The 19,465-nt window shown below is 34.3% G+C and overlaps 1 protein-coding gene across 5 annotated transcripts in view; it reads right to left on the reverse strand.

The window, feature by feature from the left end:
* LOC115223835 (histone-lysine N-methyltransferase trr) overlaps positions 1 to 19,465 on the reverse strand; it is a 515,381-nt gene that overhangs the window by 123,975 nt on the left and 371,941 nt on the right. For all 5 annotated transcript variants that reach the window (XM_029794516.2, XM_029794515.2, XM_029794512.2 and 2 more), the window contains one exon: positions 1,926 to 2,095. In XM_029794516.2, the coding sequence (XP_029650376.1) occupies positions 1,926 to 2,095 (170 nt within the window). The remainder of the gene's footprint in view (positions 1 to 1,925; positions 2,096 to 19,465) is intronic.

Genomic DNA, 19,465 nt, shown 5'->3' on the forward strand with positions numbered 1-19,465 from the left:
TCTCTCTATCCCATAAAGGGTACCATAAGAAACTTGCTTGTCACAACAAAGATTATAATACAGTTTCAATTATTTGCCCACACTAGTTTCCTCTGATTCCACGGTTTTACTAACTCACGTGGAGGTTGTGAGGCAGAAACCTCAGTCAATGTGAAGAAATATAATCTTCCTGCAGACAGACAACAAAGATACCTAGCGTACTTTCCAAACACATCTCAAACAGAAACAATAACAAATATCCATTGCTGCCATAGTTTTAATGCTTTCCTACTTGGAGACACTTGGAGAAAGGTTGCACCTTTCTCCAAGTGTCTCATTCACGTGCCATTTTGTCCATGAGATGCAACATCTAGATTTAATTCCATCTCTTCCTTGTGTATATCCATAATAGAAACTTTTTACCATCAACATTTAGCATTTTAACCCTCTAATAATCACTGCTGTCTTCTTTGTAAGAAGATCCACCCCATACTCTTACTTCAAATGCTCTGAATCTTCTATAAAAGTAAAAATGATGTAAAATATCTAGAAGGGAGAGAAAATAAGAGGTTGTGAAGTTTGTCATTCCCAAGGTTATTAGTAAAGTAATATAGATTCCAACATCTTACTATTGTGCTAAAGTTCCTGTTATAAAACACAAATATTAATGAAACCAAAATGTGGAGAAGAATCTCAATTGTATTAGAGGTAACAACAAAAAGTAGCTCTAATGATAACTGTTAGTACTACTGGACCATATCAACAACCTAATTCCTTTTAACTGGACACAAAGTATATTTAAAGAAAAAAAAAAAACAATGCTGAATAGATTGAATTTAAACCAGTATATTACTGGTATGGATTCTATCAATCCTGGACAGTGAGGGGAGTGGGAGGGATGGGTGGATGAAACTTGAACACTAATATAAATCCCAACAATCTTATTACATTCTAAACAGTTTTAATAATAATGTTCATGTCTTATAGAAGTGTAGGGCCTCTGATTTAAAAGATACAGGGAAAAAGATTGCAAGATATTCATACCTTTCTGAATAACAGTACTATTAGAGGAATGAAATATTTACCTAAGTTTACTGAAAACTATCACAATAACAAAATATACCAAGCATATTTTCCCTACTAAATTGGAAGTTTAAGCCTTGCAGGCCCTTAACCAACTCTCTTGCCTTTATTTCCTCCACCATCAACTTTAGCCATGTCTTACTCAGCCTTCCCCTTCTGCTCCTTCCTTCCACATTAATTTCCATCACTCCTCTCAGGCTTTTTCAGCATATGATCAAGCTATCATGTTCCATTTCTCTTCACAAGATCCATCACTGGTTCTATTCCCAATTCACTCGTTTTCCCTTCTCTCATCCATTGAATCAGTCTAATTTCTGTTCTTTCTCTGCTACTTTGTGTTCATTACTCATGCCTGACTCTTATAAATCATAAGCACTCTCCACACATGCAACATACATCATTTCCTTCAGTTACAGTGACAGTCTATTAGTACTCAAAAGTATGCTACTCAGTTCCAAGAACTTTATCCATATGCATCTCACTTTAGTCACCATTACCAAGTCCCATGGCTGGTTGTTGACAAATTTTTCCGCTTTGTAAGGGTAATGTACCCAGTATTTCTGCTGTTCTAATGGTAATTCTGTGTTTGAAAAAATATCATCTAATTTGTATCATTAATATATATATGTGTGTGTGTGTGTGTGCGTGTATGTCTATCTCCCACTACTGCTTGACAATTGATGTTGGTGTGTTTATGCTCTTGTAATTTTGTGGTTCAACAAAGGAGACTGATAGAATGAGTACCAGACTTTAAACAAAAAAGAAAATGTACTGGGGTCAATCAACTAAAAATTCTTCAAGGTGGTGCTCCAGCATGGCTGCAGCCTAACGATTAAAACAAGTAAAAGATAAAAGATACCAACCACTTTTGATCTGTTTGATCTGGTTCACTGTTTCTTGCAGTATTGCACACTTATCAGGCTTCACTGAGAATGAGCTCATATCGGTGACACTTGCCGAGATTAACTCTGCAAGTTCTTCGATATAAGTATTTTCCTGCTCTCGCCGACGCTTCTCATTCAGACATTTATTTCTGTTAAAATAAATATGAATACAAAAAATTATTCTACATGAAATGGTTGTGAGAAAAAAATATGGGAATATGTAATATTCAATTCTAATACAATACACTTTTAAAATTTGCTTTCCAAAGCGATTAAAATTTACTGAGGAGTGTAAATGAGGGTTGTGTGTGTGTGTGTGTGTGTGAGTGAGAGAGAGAGAAAGAGAGTGTTGCTTTGATTATGAAATACTGCCAACTGCTTTATCTTATTCTTCTCTCAATCTTTGCTGTGGGCCATTCATTACAGGATAATTATATATGTAATACATGATCTGTAATAACCATTTAGTTTATGTACAATAAAATTTTAACAAATGTAATAACAGTATATAAGTAATAATTTGTACTCAGCAAAAAATTGGCAATTTGGAAAAGTAAAAGGTTCTTCATAATTACACATCATCATTTCAAAACCCAATTAATAATAATTTGATATGACTTTTCATGTTTTATTTGCCAAAAGAAATAGAAAATAAAACTGAAAACAACGATACCAATATTCTCACAAAATGTGATAATGGGGGAGATATAAATTTTCTAAATAACTTTAATAACATAATATACAGAAAATGAAATGGTTTAACCAAGGAAACAGAAGTAAATGTGTTTTGATTTGATGAAAAGTTGACTTAAAAAAAAAAAAAAAAAACAGGAATACAAAACGAGTCAATAATTTATGAGACTCAAAATGCTTTCATTTCATCAGATGTAAACCCTTACAAAGTCTTAATGGTATTATTATTAGTAGGTGGGTCTAACTCAGTTCTGACGATATGTATTCAGTCATTCAGTCAACTGAATTACTTGCTCCTGAATCAAAGTATAAATAGTTGAGCATTCCACTGACACATGTACCCTTAATGTAATTCTCAGGCAGAATCAGTGTGACAAAGTGACAAAGTTGTACCCTTGAATTATTGGTGCAATCAATCCAGCAGGCTCCCACAGTTTCAATCTGCCTTTGCTCACAAGATATGAGTGAAACTGAGGCTACAAAAGTGACATTTGCCCAAGATGCCACAGTAGGATTGACCCACATGGTTGCAAAGCAAACTTAACTACTTGGCCATACTGCATCTATTGATAATGATGATATTACTTGCAGTTATAATAATGGTTTTAAATTTTGAAACAAGACCAGCAATTTTAGGAGAAGAGGGTAGTTGATTACATCAACCCCAGTGCTCAACTGGTACTTATTTTATTAACTATGAAAGCATGAAAAGCAAAGCTGACCTCAGCAGCATTTGAACTCAGAATGCAAAGCCAAAAGAAATATCACTAAGCATTTTGTCCAGTGTGGTAACAATCTTACCAGCTCAATACCTTACTTGCAATTATCATTAAGTTGGTATATGCTGGGAGAATAGTTAGCATACTGGGCAAAATGCTGTGCAGCATTTAATCTGTCTATATGTTCTGAGTTCAAATTTCACTGAGGTCAACTTTGCCTTTCATCCTTTCGGGGTCAATAAAATAAACCAGTCAAGTACTGGGAACAATGTAATTGACTTACCCACTTCCCTCAAATTCCATGCCTTGTGCCAAAAGCAGAAAGGATAATAATAATAATCCTTTCTACTAACAGTACAAGGCCTGAAATTTTGGAGGAAGGGACTAATTGATTACATAGACCCCAGTGTTTCACTAGTACTTAGTTTATCGATCCCCACCAAAAAGATGAAAGCATTTTGCCCAGTGTGCTACTGATTCTGCCACTTCAATAGTGATGGCAATGATAAAAATAATAATTTTGCTCACTTGTTAGTTTAGTTAAAATTTCAAAATGGCATTTAACCCTTTTGATAGCAACCCATCTTAGACCATCTATGAAAAGAAAGAATTAACAAAGCTGACAGAGAAATTACTATAATATTAAAAAAAGAGGGGGGGGGGGGTAAAAGCTACCCTAAATTGATTAAGTCATAGCAACAATGGGATTTCCTTCCATTTCTGGATAAATTAGCAATATCAGGAATAAAGTAAATTTTCTGCTGTGGTTGCAAGTCAGTCATCTGATACATTTTATCAATCACCACCAACCATCTTCCAATAAGGGAATATATTGTTGCTCAACCTTCGAAATATAGCAGCCAAATTTCCCTCGTGTTACATCCTATCATCTTTAAAAAAGAAGGACACATTGGAAAGTTTATATAAAAGTAGGTAGGATGATCGCAACTGGAAAACTTTTTATCATAGATCTATTCAATCAGGGCTGACCTAGGACTAAACTACAACTTCTACAATAGGAAAATGGTTATATTAAAATTGATAAAAACAATTGAAAAGCTACAAATAGCCTTATTCTCTTTTGAGGGAGTGACAAGACCAAAAATTAACCCAAAAAGTGTGGGCTTGCAACTTGGCATCTGGAGAGGCAGATCCATGGCAACAAATGTTGTCATGGTGCACTGGATCAACAAATTAATGAAGCTGATTTGGGCCTGGTTCATAGAGCTTCATAGGGACAGGAACTGACATGAAGTTATGAGCTGGATACTCAGTCACATCCAGTATGGGCTGACAGGAAACTATCCTAGAAAAACTGGGAGACATTGCTTGTAAGGGCATGGAAATGTTGTTGGCCAAGTCTGTCTAAGATGCATACAAAGCAACAAAACTGTTTTGCATACTCATTCAAAATGCAAGTTATTTGATAAAACTCCAATTAGAGTTTTGTCAAACAGCTGTTGTCATGTGTAGGGCTATTGGCTGATCCCATTGTGAAGATTACCGTTGCCTTCATTTGGTTGGCAAGGGTAGACAGTTTTCCTTTCTCTCTGGTGGAATGACGAAAGAGGTTTTATGGTGAATCATTAAAAGAATTGAAGATAGAATGTTCCACTCTCTAGTCAAACCTTCAAACTTTTTTAAAGTTTTACTTGGAGAGAAAGGCGAAAGTGGAGCAATAAATGCTGTTTTCCAATAGATTTACTAACAGGTGAGTGAATGTAGTCAGTGGATCCATGGTGGTCTTTGATTGGCTCATGTAGCAGACCTCCTCTCGTCATTCATACGTAATTGCCCATACATTATTATTATTGAGCAAGTAGAATTGACAGTGTTGAAAAAATGCTTTGTGGCACTATACATTCTAAGTTCAAATCCCACCAATGTCAACTTTGCCTTTCATTCTTCCAGGGGTGATACAGTACTACTGAAGCACTAGGGTCAATGATATCAAGCAACTAACTCCCTCTCCATAAAATTGTTGGCTTTCTATTTAAATCAGAAACCATTATTATTATCATCATCATCATTATTATAATAATAATTATTATCATTATTATTACTATTACTGCCATTGTTGCTATTTGAAAGTATTGTTATAGTATCAAGAAAAAATAATGCTCTGCAGCATTTGTCCTGCCTCTTTACATTCTGAGTTCAAATCCTGTCAATGTCAACTTTGTCATCCTTTCCAAATAGATAAAGAACCATGCAGGCCCCGTGCCTAAATTAGAAACATTATTAATCATGGCAAAATTGGTTCAGTAACAGATTAAATAATTGCTATCTGGTTGTATATTTCTGTGCCGAGTTCAAATATCACTAAGGTGAACTACTAAGCCTTTCACCTTTTCTAGGGTTGAGTTAGAAAAAAAAAGGGCATCAATCAAGTAGTGAGGTTGATTTAACTGAATTAACTTTCCTCCAAGATTTCTAGTCTTGTACTATGTTAGAAATCCTTCTTGTTACTTGTACCAAGGACACATGTTAATCATTGACAGGCAATAAGAATAATTTTTTGAAAAATGCACATATGAACACTCATACATGCAAACATAAATATGCTTGCATGAATACAGATATATGTAAAAGCATGAACACACTCAACCGATTAAATGTATTTAAACATATAAACACAAAAATAGTTATACTCCAGAAAATAAATATAGACTAATTTGTACACAAAGACAAACATAGATATATTCACACACATAGTGACAAAACTAAACTAAAAGACAAAGATGATTTGCAATGTAGTGAAGAGTTAAAGGACAACGTTTTACATTTCCTTTCAAAAAAGCTATGTAAGGAGGCAGTTGTTTACTAATTGGACTGATTCACAATAATTGAGCACATGAAGCATCTCCTCCTTCAACACCTCCCTCCCTCTCAACTACAAAGACCACTGCGCACTTGCTGTAATAGAGATGTTAGAAGGGTAAAATATAACCAGTTTTCTTTGTGTTTTACATACATACATCAAACACTACCTTTTCTATCTATAGCATGTCCTCCTCACTCTCTCTTTCTCTCACACATACACACAATCAAGGTTGAAAGTAAGATTATTGATAACATGTCACAAAAGCAGAAACTGTCTTCAGGTGTTCGTTTTATTTAAATTAACACCACTCAATCGGATAAAACACACACACACCTAAATGTAGATTACCCAAAGATCTTGTAGTATCAAAAATACTGATTTTGACAAGCCATATTGTGTGATGGCCATATTTTATCAAAGGTACTTAGCAACATAATAATTTCTAAAAGATACAAATAAAGATAAATGTAGCCTATTAAATCAACCTCAGTATTTGGCTGGCGAAGTTGATTGAGGCAGGATCTGATTTCTGAATGTAAACATAATAAAGCATTCTGTTAGATGTCTTATCAGTTCTGCCACCAACCACCACGAAGATAATAATGACGATGATGATAATCCTTTCTGTTACCTTTAATAATCCTTTCTACCACAATAATAATCCCTCCCCCCAAATTTCAGCCAGAAGGCCTGAAATTCTGGAGGAAGGAACTAGTCAATTATATTAACTGGTACTTGTATCATTGATCTGCCCCAAAAATATGGAGGAATTTGAGGCCAGATGAAATGCTGATGAGCATTTTGTCCAGCACGCTAACAATTCTGTCAGCTTGCTGCAATAAAGATAATTATTTGAAACTTTGGCACAAGGCCAGCAATTTCAGGAGAGTGGCTGAGTACATCAATCCCAGTGCTCAACTGGTACTTATTTTTATTAACCACAAACAGATGAGAGGCAAAGTCAACTTCGATGGAATTTGGACTCAGTATGTCAAGATGGACAAAATACTGCTAAGTATTTTCCCTGGTGTGTTAATAATATTGCTAGGTCACCACAACAATAACAGTTTCAAATTTTGGCAGAAGGCCAGGAATTGGGGGGGGGGGAATAAGTAAATTACATTAACTCCAGTGCTCAACTGGTACTTATTTCATTGTCCCTGAAAGGATAAAAGGCAAAATTGACCTTGGTGACATTTGAACTCTATGTAAAGATGGACAAAAGCCACTAAGCATTTTGCTGCCATAGTAATAAGAACCCTTTCTACTATAGGCACAAGACCTGAAATTTTGGAGGAGGGGGACTAGTTGATTACATTGACCCCAGTGTGTAACTGGTACTTAATTTATCGACCCCAAAAGGATGAAAGGCAAAGTTGACCTTGACGGAATTTGAACTGAGAACACAGCAATGAGTGAAATACAGCCAAGCATTTTGGCCAGTGTGCTAACAATTCTGCCAACTCACTACCTTAAACAATAGCAATAATAATAATCTTTTCTATTAAAGGCACAATGCCTGAAAATTGAGGGGAGGGGACTAGTTGATTATATCGACCCCAGTGTTTCACTGGTACTTAATTTATTGACCCTGAAAGGATGAAAGGCAAAGTCGACCTTGGTGGAATTTGAACTCAGAATGCAAAGACGGACAAAATGCCACCAAGCATTTTATCCAGCATGTCGTCTTTGATTTCTAATATAGAACAAGGTCAGCAGTTCTGAAGGGGGGGGGGGTTCAACTGATACCATTAACTTCATTGATACTTTACTTTATTGATCTCAGAAGGACGAAAGACAAAGCATTTTTCTGACACATAACACTGAGCACACATTAATAAGACATATAAAGTGTTCATGATTAAATATAATAAACATAGGGTCACTGGGAATTTAGGACATTATGATGCATTGGTGTTCAAATTATGAATGAAAAATGTCAAGCCCACAATTACATCATGTGTTGTCCTTCCTGTTTTTTTTTTAAATATTATGGTGCAGTTTAAATGAAGATTTAGCTGCTATGTCTAGCAGGTCGAGAGACCACATAAAGGTTTTGCCTGGATTGCCTTATCTTTATCTTTACTGATTTCCATGCGAGCAGACAGTTCCAACCTACGATATGTTCGCAACAAATTCATTTGATTGGCTAAAATAACATAACTTTAGAAGCTTGTAACATCTTTATTATTAATTTCTAGGGGAAAATGAATGCAATTTTTGCCATCAGCATGCAAAACTACATCAGAACTACATTAAAAAAAAAAATTTTTTTAAAAATTATCTGGTGAAAATTTAAAAAACTTCAAGTGGTTGGAAGATCCAACTCCAGTACTTGATTAGTACAATATTTTATCAACCCAGGAGGGGTGAAAGCCAAAGTTGGTCTTGGCTGAATTTGAACTCAGAATGTGAAGTACCCCAACATATATATCACAAGAAATTTAGTGTCACTGTAACAAATGATAACAATGACAGTTGCTGACATAAATACAAATTCAGAAATTTTGAGAGGAGAGTATATAGTTTGATTAAAATGATTCAACTACTTGACTGGTTATACATACATTACATACACACATTAAATACATGCATATTTTCGTGATGCAAAGAAAGGCAAACTCAATCAGAGAGAGATTCTTGATAGAACACAAAAGGACATAAACTAAATAGTATTTTATCTAATTCTTGAACTCAAAACATAGAGCAAGGAAATACCACCAAGAAAATCAGAAGAAAGAATAAAAATAACAGAAAAAGAAAATAGAATGAGTAAAGAGGATGTAAAGCTGATGAAGAAGAGAGGAAATAGTGGAAGTCAGCAGCTAAGTTGTAAGTTTGTGAAAGAAGGGAAGAGGGGACAGTGAAAAGAGGTGGAGTGATCCTATAGAAATGAAGATGATGACAAGGAGGGCTTGTTGTCACACATTGAGATAGCTACAACAATAGCTAGCATAAAACTAAACAGTAGTGATGTATACAAATGATCAATCTAAGCTTGGACTAGAGCCATCATATCATAAGTGAGGGAGGAGGAAGAGGTCTATATATAGTTTAGGCTGAGAACTCTAACCTACATTTGCAGTGGGCCAGTAGGTCTGCTGAGGAGTGTGTGTATGTGTGTGCGTGCGCGCGCACAGAAGTAGGTGTGTTTTAGCAAGCAGGAAGAGGTTAATATCTCCAACAAATACATTTGAAATCCACTTCAATCTATTATTAAAGAGACGCTGAATCAGTAACAAATAAATAAACAAAAGAGTTACACTCAAGATGACTATGAACACACAATTCCAAATTGTTAAATGTTATTTATATCAATTATAGCTGTTTTAACCCCAAGTCAACTCAGGATGAGCAAAAGCCTATGATCAAAAGCGTTGTAATCTTGATCATTTCTCTTTTCTATTTAAGAAATATCTGAGACTAACTACATCAAATTTGTTCTTTTTATTTATAATAGGGTGTAGTTTGAAGATGAATTAGCTGCTATTTCTAGCAGACTGAGTGGGCACTTTAGAGGCTTTAAATGTTGGCTAATAATTGGGATACTTATAAGATACATGCTACATTCTAATTTTTGATGTCATTTTTAACACACACACACACCGATATACACAACACATGCTGAATATGTTTTGTTTCCTGAATTCATCATGACCAGGTTAACATGTCTTCAGGGATAGTACATAAGGGACAGATCATATGTCTGAAATACATTTTCCTCAGCTCCCTTGATGCTGCACAGCAAGTTTATTATGCTGCTTCTTAAATAATGTTAAACAATTAAAACTGGTTGAACAACAATGTATTTGCAGGTGACATTTTGCAGAATATCTGGTTTCTATTTCTCAATAGCTTTAGACACTATAAAACACTGGTAGCAGTTGGAGGAGCATCTACGTCGTTACTTAATCTGCTAATGTAACAGCCAATTCTCCCTTAAATCATGCCATACTGTCAATGCAGTCCCTGATATACAAAAAAATGAGGTCATGGCTGGCACACCTTTGATCATAGGACTGCTCAATCAGGCCCACCTTGGGGCTGAACAGTAACCACAACACCAGAGTTAGCCATTCAACAATACTTTACATTCTCAGCCACTTCATCTTTCTCAATGTTTATAAATAAGTACGTGTGCAAACACACAATCTCTTTTAAGACATATCAGGAGTTGTTCAAAATATTTAATTTTTTTTTTAATGTATAAAAAGTTAAAATAAGTTATAGGAGGAAATATTTATGTATGTAAAGTTGATTTAATTAAAAAGGATTAATCTTTGAACAAATATAATTTCGTTTCAAGGAAAAACAAAAACAAAAAAATTTTAAATTGGTATTAAAAATAGTTTCTCGTGTAAGCGGGGTTTTGACAAGAGAATATGGGGAAACTGTCAAATTCATGGTTTTAAGGAGCCATAGCAATGTGATTATAATTTGGGAATCATGTCTATTCCAAGGAATTTGCATAACAGCATCACTGAAATGGTAATTTCACTTAAGTACAAAATCAAATTTTGTAAGAAAAGGGAATTAGTTGAATTATCCCTTTTGTATCACTGGTATTTAACCAAACATCAACCTCAGAGAGATGTGAACAATGTTAAACTAGATGTCATAAATTATCCTAGCCTGGTGCTCTATTATTTACAGAAATACAATAGAATTAGTTGTGTGTTCTGACCATAATTTCCTCTTGGGGATATCAATGTCCCCAGACTTAATTATATGGATAAGATAGGACATTAATTTTCACTTCAGAAGCCAACCAGTAACCAATCAATCATAAAGAGTGTAAGCCATTTTGTTTCATATGTCTTTGGAGAGAGAAATTAAATAAAGAATGCATATGCACACATGGTATCATCACCCCCTGCACACATGGAAGTGAAGGAGGTCCCAGATGTCATGGTGAATGAAAATGAAAAAGTAATATGAAATGCAGAAAATTCTGACAGAATGCAAAACTCAAAATGCATGAATAGTGGGAGAGAGAGAGTCTTAAAAGGGAACTTAAGATGCAAAAACCACAAAGATTGGGGTATGATGATGTATTCTTTTATTCTTTATAAGCTTAGTTCTTATTCTTTCAGTCTCTTTTGCTAAACTGCTAAGTTATGGGGATGTAAACACACCAGCATTGGTTGTCAAGTGATGGTGGTGGTGGGGGACAAACACACACACACATTTATATATATATATATATTTTTTGTTGCTTGTTTCAGCTCAGAGCTTCGGCCAAGCAAGCTACTTACCACACAGCCACTCCTGTGCCTATATATACATACACACAGTGTGTGTGGTGTGTGTGAGTGTATAGGCTTATATTTAAATTGTTATATAAAAGTATCAGAGAGAGAGAGAGAGAGAGAGAGTTTCCAAACAATAAAAATAATTCAGTATATATTTATGGTAAAAGTGTGTTAATGCCTGTGTTTTAGAAGGAACTAAACCAATCAAACCCATCTGAAGTTATGAAATCCTAGTACTCATGCACACAACATACATGTAGCTAACAAGAAATGATTGCCCATGGGTTCAATGATAAAATCAACTGAACCACCCACTTACTATAAAAGGTAGTATTTCACAGACACTTTTAACTAAACATAATCCTGGGTGTGAATCAGAGTGACACAATTTCTGACAAAACTGGTCCAGTCAAGATAGTTCATGGTTGAGTCAAATCTAAGACACTTGCCCAAGATGCTGTACTATGTGTTTGGATCCTGATAAAGTTCTTTACAATTTCACACACACATGTTTGTTTTAAACCAGAAAAAAAATCCTAACCAAGATAAACATTATTCAAATACAAGTTTGTATGAGTAATTTGATCACACACCACATCCATGACACACTCACGCCAGACAAACACAGTGCTTTGAGCTTTAAAAATTATAAAATCGTTTTGTTATATGCAATAGAAAAATGTTACAAATACAACTAGTGTATGTGCAGCAATGTGTAAAAAGGCAGCATAGTCAGTTAACTGCATACATACATGAATGTAGACAATGTACAGGTGCTAGTTTGATTACTGAGCTAAGAAAGTGGCCTGAAGGACAGTTAATTTATGTTACTGCAATACAATGTGCATTGTATGCAACTCTTGTGCAGTTTTTGTGCAACATAATTTAATATTGTGTGGATCCTCAACTGTAAGTGTTGTAAGAATTGCATATATGTTGAATATATTAGAGTGAATGGAGTGGATCACAGGAGAGGAAACTTAAATTACAAGTTAATCTCTCTAAAATGTATCAGTTAAGATGTTAGATTACCAGCTTATATTTTGTCAAATCTACTGTATATGTTTTGATGTGTGTCAGGACAGGGAACTGAACTCTCATTGTGCCTTAGGCTTCCTTGTGGCCAGTAGTTTGTGACATACTGAGAGCAACAGGAAGGCACTTCAATGTATCGGGTGAAGACCCAGAGGAGATTCTAGCCATTAGACCACTGGATTCAAAGTTGACTTGTTACAGAAAATGAATTTAAAGACAAAAAAGATAAATGAAAACAAGCAAATATTAATTTTGATGTTTACAGAGTTGTCAATAAGACAACACTATTGTATCGTTTCTAAATGTTTAACATTATTATCACTCACTGATCACAGTCTTCCAGAGGTTATCAATACAATATCTCACATCTATTTATCAAATGGATCTTAGGATAGAGTAACAACTATTTTATTTGAAAAATAAATACTGCAGGTGCAAGCATGACTCTATAGTTAAGAAGTTCACTTTGTAACAAACTGGATCTGGGTACACTCCTGTTTTGAGGCACCTTGTAGCCTTCAGTCAACCAATATCTTGTTTAGTGGAATTGATAGTCTGAAATGGTGCAGAAACCTGCTCTGTGTGTGTACATGTATGTATATGCCCATATTTATTTTTTAAACCATTCTAAAATGAAATTGATACTTGTCTTGTAACTCAGCAGTTCAACAAATAGAATTTGATAAAATAAGTTTTTTACTTTAGGATTATCCCTTTTAATGGAGTCCACTATGAGAGAGAAAATGTTGTGAGTAAATGATGGATTAAACAGAATTCATTGAAACAGATTTTTTAAGGCCGGTCCTGTTGCCTATTCTCATTTGTTTTCAAAGCAAGGTAACATTTCCTCATAACCATGCAGGTTTCCATAGAAGATTGTAAACACATCTTGTATAACAGTGGCACACATTTATAGTATCATGTGTTGACAAACAAGGAGATATTAACACACACACATCCACACATAATGATAGATTTTTCTCAGTTTCTATCCATCAAATCCACTTGTGAGGCTTTGGTTGATCTGGAATTAAAGTTGAAGACGTCTACCCAAGGTGCCATACATTGGAATGGAAACTAAAGCCAAGTTAACTTTTTAACTACAGAGCCAGACCCACATATGTTGTGTTGGATGTAATATATAGAGTTATAAATAATTAATAATGCTATCCTTATTCTAACACCACTGTATTCCAACTAGTGTTTCACTTCACCTACCACTGGAACTCCATAGTTGGGCAGGAGTTTGGGACTCTACTGTATCATGTCAGCTCACTGCTAGGTGGTACCAGATTGACAGCTAATTTATATCAACCTCTGAACCTGGTTGGTATTTTATTTTATTAAGTTCAGAAGGATGAATTGCAACACTGACTTTGGTAGGATTTGAACTAAGAACCTAAAGAGCCAGAACAAATACCACTGCCAATGAGTTCAATAAAACAAATACCAAGATAGATGTGAATAACCAAAAACCTTGAAGGTAGCACCTAAGCATAGTTGCATTTCAATGAATAAAGCCAGTAAAAGAATAATATCCCTAAAAACAAAGATTAAAAGAAGTTGTTTTCAGGGATGTTGAACTCTTCAAAGTTTGTTTCTTACAAATAATCCAAAGACTGATGGATATGAAGTTGACTTTGGTTAATATTATATTGAATAATGACTGTAGAGAAACATAGTGATAGCATCTATGCCCCAAGAAATCCCTTTTTAGAAAAACAGAGAAGAAGACTCATTAAATATGAAGTCACTGTTTTCAATTAACCCTTTCATCATCAATTTTCTAATGCACTTCAATGACTACTTTTTTAAAAATTTAATCCTGAAAATAATCAAGAATTTAACAGGTTTTAGTAAAATAATTAAATTTTCCATTAGTGGGCTGGTGCTTCAAACACAGCTTCACAACAGGTTCTCACTTGAAAATTTATTACATAAGGATTAAATCTAAATACAAACACTTTAAAGCAGGTGGATTTTGTATGACTCAGATGAGTTGTTGATGCTAAAAGGATTAAGGTAGCATGGGTATCATATCTATTACAAACTAGAAACTGGGAGAATTATTGATACTTTAGCAACTTTGAAGAGATGAAAGATTTAGATAAGATTTGAACTCAAAATGACAAGCTATGAATACTGAAAAAAAAAAAGCTTTCATTGTAAACCTTTTGTTACTATGATGATTGCTTTAGTAGTATCAATACCTTATTTCTGTAACCATGGTATACTGTTTGCCATGTGATGTCATCGTTGTATAATATTGTTTACAACATAGTATTGCATGTAGTCTCAAATCAAAGTATCACAAAAGATGAATACAGAAAGAGTTGGATGTTGTGCCTAAGATCTTAATTTTAGTGAATACAAAGCTGTTTAAAAAACTTAAATATAAAGGAAAAGGTTGCAGTTTTACTATGGTTTAGAAAATGAAATAATTTTGAATGAAAGAATTCCAAGTTCTTTAATTCAAAATCCAAACATAATAGCACATTACATGAATTAAAATACTAAGATATTGCTTGGGAAACACTCCATCATGAGTTGATTGTCCATCACACACACAATCTCTCTCTTCCCCCTACCACTTTCCTTTCTAGCATTTTTCTTGGTACAGTCTTATAGTAATATGATTACTCTATTTACTGAAATATTACTGGAAAATAAATAGAGAAATTTTAAATTACTAAATACAATTCACTCAATCTGACTCTCCTATTACTTGTGTGACAAAATATTTTAATCTAAGCATAATACTAGTGGCACACACTACAGATTGCTGGTTAGGCCAGAGGGAACACATCATGTCTCGACCTATACAAATGATTAGGAGTGACAATATTAGACAACTAACAAAACACACAAAACTATTTTTTAGGTGAGATTCAGACTGACATTAATGAATAAACAAAAAACATCTATCATGACATTACAAAATATATAAACGCTTTTTTTTTCTACTTTAGTTCTTTCAAAACTTAAACCAAGTAACAATTAGCTTTTAAGGATTAATTATACAAGTGAGCCATTCCACAATTAGTCATTGTCGCAATTGAAATTAATAGCTTCTCACTGGCTATGACTTCTATTGATCTTGAAATGGAATCAAAAAGAAAAAAAGTACAGACAATAGTAATAATAATAATAATAGTAAAAACAATAACAAATGATATTAGAACATTCTCTAACTTTAGTGAGCAGAAAAGAAATCTTTGGAGTATATTTCTTTTTTAAAAGGTTGATTAGATCTTATGTAGGCAGAACAACAACGTAACGGCTTCCATGGATAATGTTACTATGGGAGCTGTGCATGCATGCGTGAGAGACAGACACATCATCTAATGAAAAGTCACAAACTATATATTTATAAATGGCACAAAGCAACTGCTGCTTACAATTCTAGCAGTTACTGTTTTTGAATATAACCATTATGATTAATAATTGTTTTTCAAAAATGTTTCAGAGAGGACTATAGTCAATTAGAGAGGTGCAGTCAACTGATCAATGTATATTGTGGTTCATATTTTATTGAGTCCACAAACATGAGAAACAAAGCCAACTTCAAACTCATAATCAAAAAGGACAAGACCAAAAGCTGTAAATCAATTTACTTCAGTATACTACTGTTTTGGAAAGCACCAAACATAGAGGAAAATTGTTCCACCTATCAGTGAAGTAACTTCTACAATTATTTAAATTACTCAATGTAGGAGCCAAATCTTCAAGAAACTCTTTAATTCTCTACTAACCCTAAATTAGATAACATACATTTATGCCTTCGTTTTTAAAACATGCCAGGCACACATAAATTTAAATACTGAACTAAAAATAATGTACAAAAAAATTATACAACTTCATATTTAAGGTACTGGATATTATATTGTTTTGAGTAAAATATTTTGCTTATTTGCAAGAGGTCATAATGTTGCACTGTCTGAAGCCACCTTTCTGCAAGTTCTTTCATCCCATGCTGGTACCAGCTCTTGTCTTTTGGGAAAAAGAACTCTTTCACTAAAGTTTTCACTTCTTCTTGGTTGATGAAGCATCATGAGTGCAGGAAGTAAGCTAGAGAACAGAACAGGTAATAACCCAGACATTTTTGCTGCACAAAGGCATACATTCACTCCAGCTATTCAGAGTACAAGTTGGCATTGATGGTTTGACCATCCAGAACAAATGCATAGTGAATTATCCCCTCATAATTCTACCAGACACAGAGAATCTCCTTGTGTTTGAAATGCCCATGTTTGGTGACAGGTTCTGGAAGCTGGCCTTTGCTTAACCACTGCTTATGCATGTTAGGAATGTGGAAAAATATCTCTCTCAGATTATTAATTGTCCCACCCAATTCATGGCTCACTTCCTGTGCTCACAATACTTCCACAACCAAGAGGAGGTGAAAGCTTCAGTGAAGGAGTTCTTTGCCTTGAAGGACGAGAACTATTATCAATTAGCATAGGATCAAAGAAATGGCAGAAAGGTGGCTTCAGATGGCACGACACAATGGTCTCTATTTTGAATGCTAAGCTGCTTTTGTTGTAACTTGACGAATAAAGCAAATAAATTACCAAAACTTTGCAAAACTTTTGACTCAACACAATATATGCTCAAACCAAAAGTACAGGACACTATGCTCTTATGTACTGGACATAGGACTACTTCAACATCTACATAGCCCATTGAATTTCCTTGATGTTGAAAAGTTCATTTGAAACGTTAGGGTATGAATTCACTTGAACTCTTTCAAAGTAAATAAATAAAACACAAAAACAATGAAAACAACAGATTATTCCTCTTTCTGTTTGAGCGATTATTATTAGGAAACTAATTCAACTTCACATTCTCCAGCACTACCCACCCACTCCTATTAACCCTTTCGTTACTATATTTCTGACCAAAATACACCCCTCATGAGTTTTAATTAAATTCTAAAATAATCATGAATCTAGGCTTGTTTCATTAAATAACTGTAACTTTTTTACTTATCAACATATTAATGTGATATTTGGAACATAATTAAAGAAAGGGTTCTTAATTCTATTGCATAACTTTTGTCTCAAAGTGACTTTAATTACAGGTAAATCCAGGTAAATTGAGCAAAAGGTAAAAATATTAAAATTTTAAAATGAGCAAAATATTAAAATTTTGTTTAAACATCACCATAGGAAATGAATCATCAGCTAATATTCAAATGGGTATGCAACAAAATTTTGATAAATAAGAATTGTGCACATCACTATATCATCAGTTGAATTTAATGCACAACAGGTGTACCATAAAGGTAGAATAAACTGAAATATTGGAATCCACCGTAAGTTTGACCGAACTAAAGAAATCGGTCAAAAAATAATATACGGCCCTGGTTATGGTATGGAAGTGATAAATTCCAGACCACATCGTTCCCTAGGCCATTATTTTCCCTGTATAAAAACTAAATCCACGCAGTACCCAGTATTTGCTTCACAAATTTTCCGAAATTTGAACCCCCATTTTGTGTTTGTTTACGTTCTGCGTAAGTTTGTTTCCGCATTGATCGCTTCAAACAATAACTTCAAGACCACATCATACCCTAAGCCATGCTGACTAACATTAGTTTCCCTGTATAAAAACTAAATCACAAACAGTACCAGTATTGTTTCACAAATTTTCCAATTCGGAATCAATGCTTGATAACATGAAACTCCTATCTATTTTCAAAGTTGAAGAAAAATCGATGCCGAAAAAAATGTGGAAAAAAATCTCCCAAAATTTAGGGAATTAAAATTACACGATCTTTGTACAAAACTGTAGATGAACTGTTTATGAAGCATAATCACATGTTTTCACAAATGTACTAAAGAGATTTGCTCTGATATTCTCATTTAAATATGAATAGGTAAATTCGGGCGGGTTTGGTCACATTAAGCAAAATTTTTTTCGGGCGGCTTTGGGCGGTTTGGTAAGGAAAGGGTTAAATGAACTTAAACACAATGTTTACATTTTACAAACTGCTTCTAAATCATTGTTGAGTGGTCAGTATTATGGAGAGGCAGTCAACTGCAAAAGAACTTATTTCTGTTGCAAGATAAACTTTTAGATTGTATAACAAATTTAGCAAGACAAATTACTTGAATTGAATAAAATAAATATACAACCACTCCTAGGTCACAGTTGAGTGATTGAAGACTATGAAGGTGTAGTCAACTATAACAATTTACAATATGAAAGTGTTTCTATTTGCAAAGTCAGCCAACCTATGCAAGTTTAGAGGATAGGGTATTGAAACAAAAAGTAGCAAAATTAAAATGTAAATAAAAATTATAATTTAGTAAGAGGAGAGACAGATGGTAAACAGTGAAATTAGAAGAGACATCTTTAGTATAGCTTTGTGTGAAACTAATCAACTGGGTACTTTTAATTTCAACTATAATAAGACAGTGAAGAACAGCCCAGACTCGAAAAAATGAGAAACTCTAGCTATTTAACCAATGCTTCCATTGGAAAGAATCTGAAGTCAAATGATGAGGACATCACCTTCAAGTTTCTTACAAGTTAAGGATGAGGAATGTAAATGTTAGATGAAGGGATATGTACATTACTGATACATTGGTCCATTAAACATCCTAACACAACAGATTAGATCACACCAAAGTAGGATGAATGCTTATTTACACACACACAATCATATGATTAATCAGACTATTGGATGTTGTTATATATTGCTGGTCACAGTGTGCTTGCGTTGTGTTAGCTTTCAAATGATGCTATCCTACTGGTTAGGTGAGAGCAGGCCAGCACTACCCCTGATAAGAAAGCAAATCCATTGCAGGGTTACCCATTTATAGCTGAGTGGACTGGAGCAATATGAAATGAAGAGTTTTGCCCAAAAACACCATGTGCCACTCAGTCCAGGAATTGAACCCATAATCTAACAACAGTGTGTGCAACACCCATGATGCAGGTATCTGTGTGGGTATATACATGTGTGTGTGTGTGTGTATAGAGAGATATCAA

Source organism: Octopus sinensis, linkage group LG24 (genome assembly GCF_006345805.1).
Source record: "Octopus sinensis linkage group LG24, ASM634580v1, whole genome shotgun sequence".
In the NCBI taxonomy this organism is placed as follows: domain Eukaryota; kingdom Metazoa; phylum Mollusca; class Cephalopoda; order Octopoda; family Octopodidae; genus Octopus; species Octopus sinensis.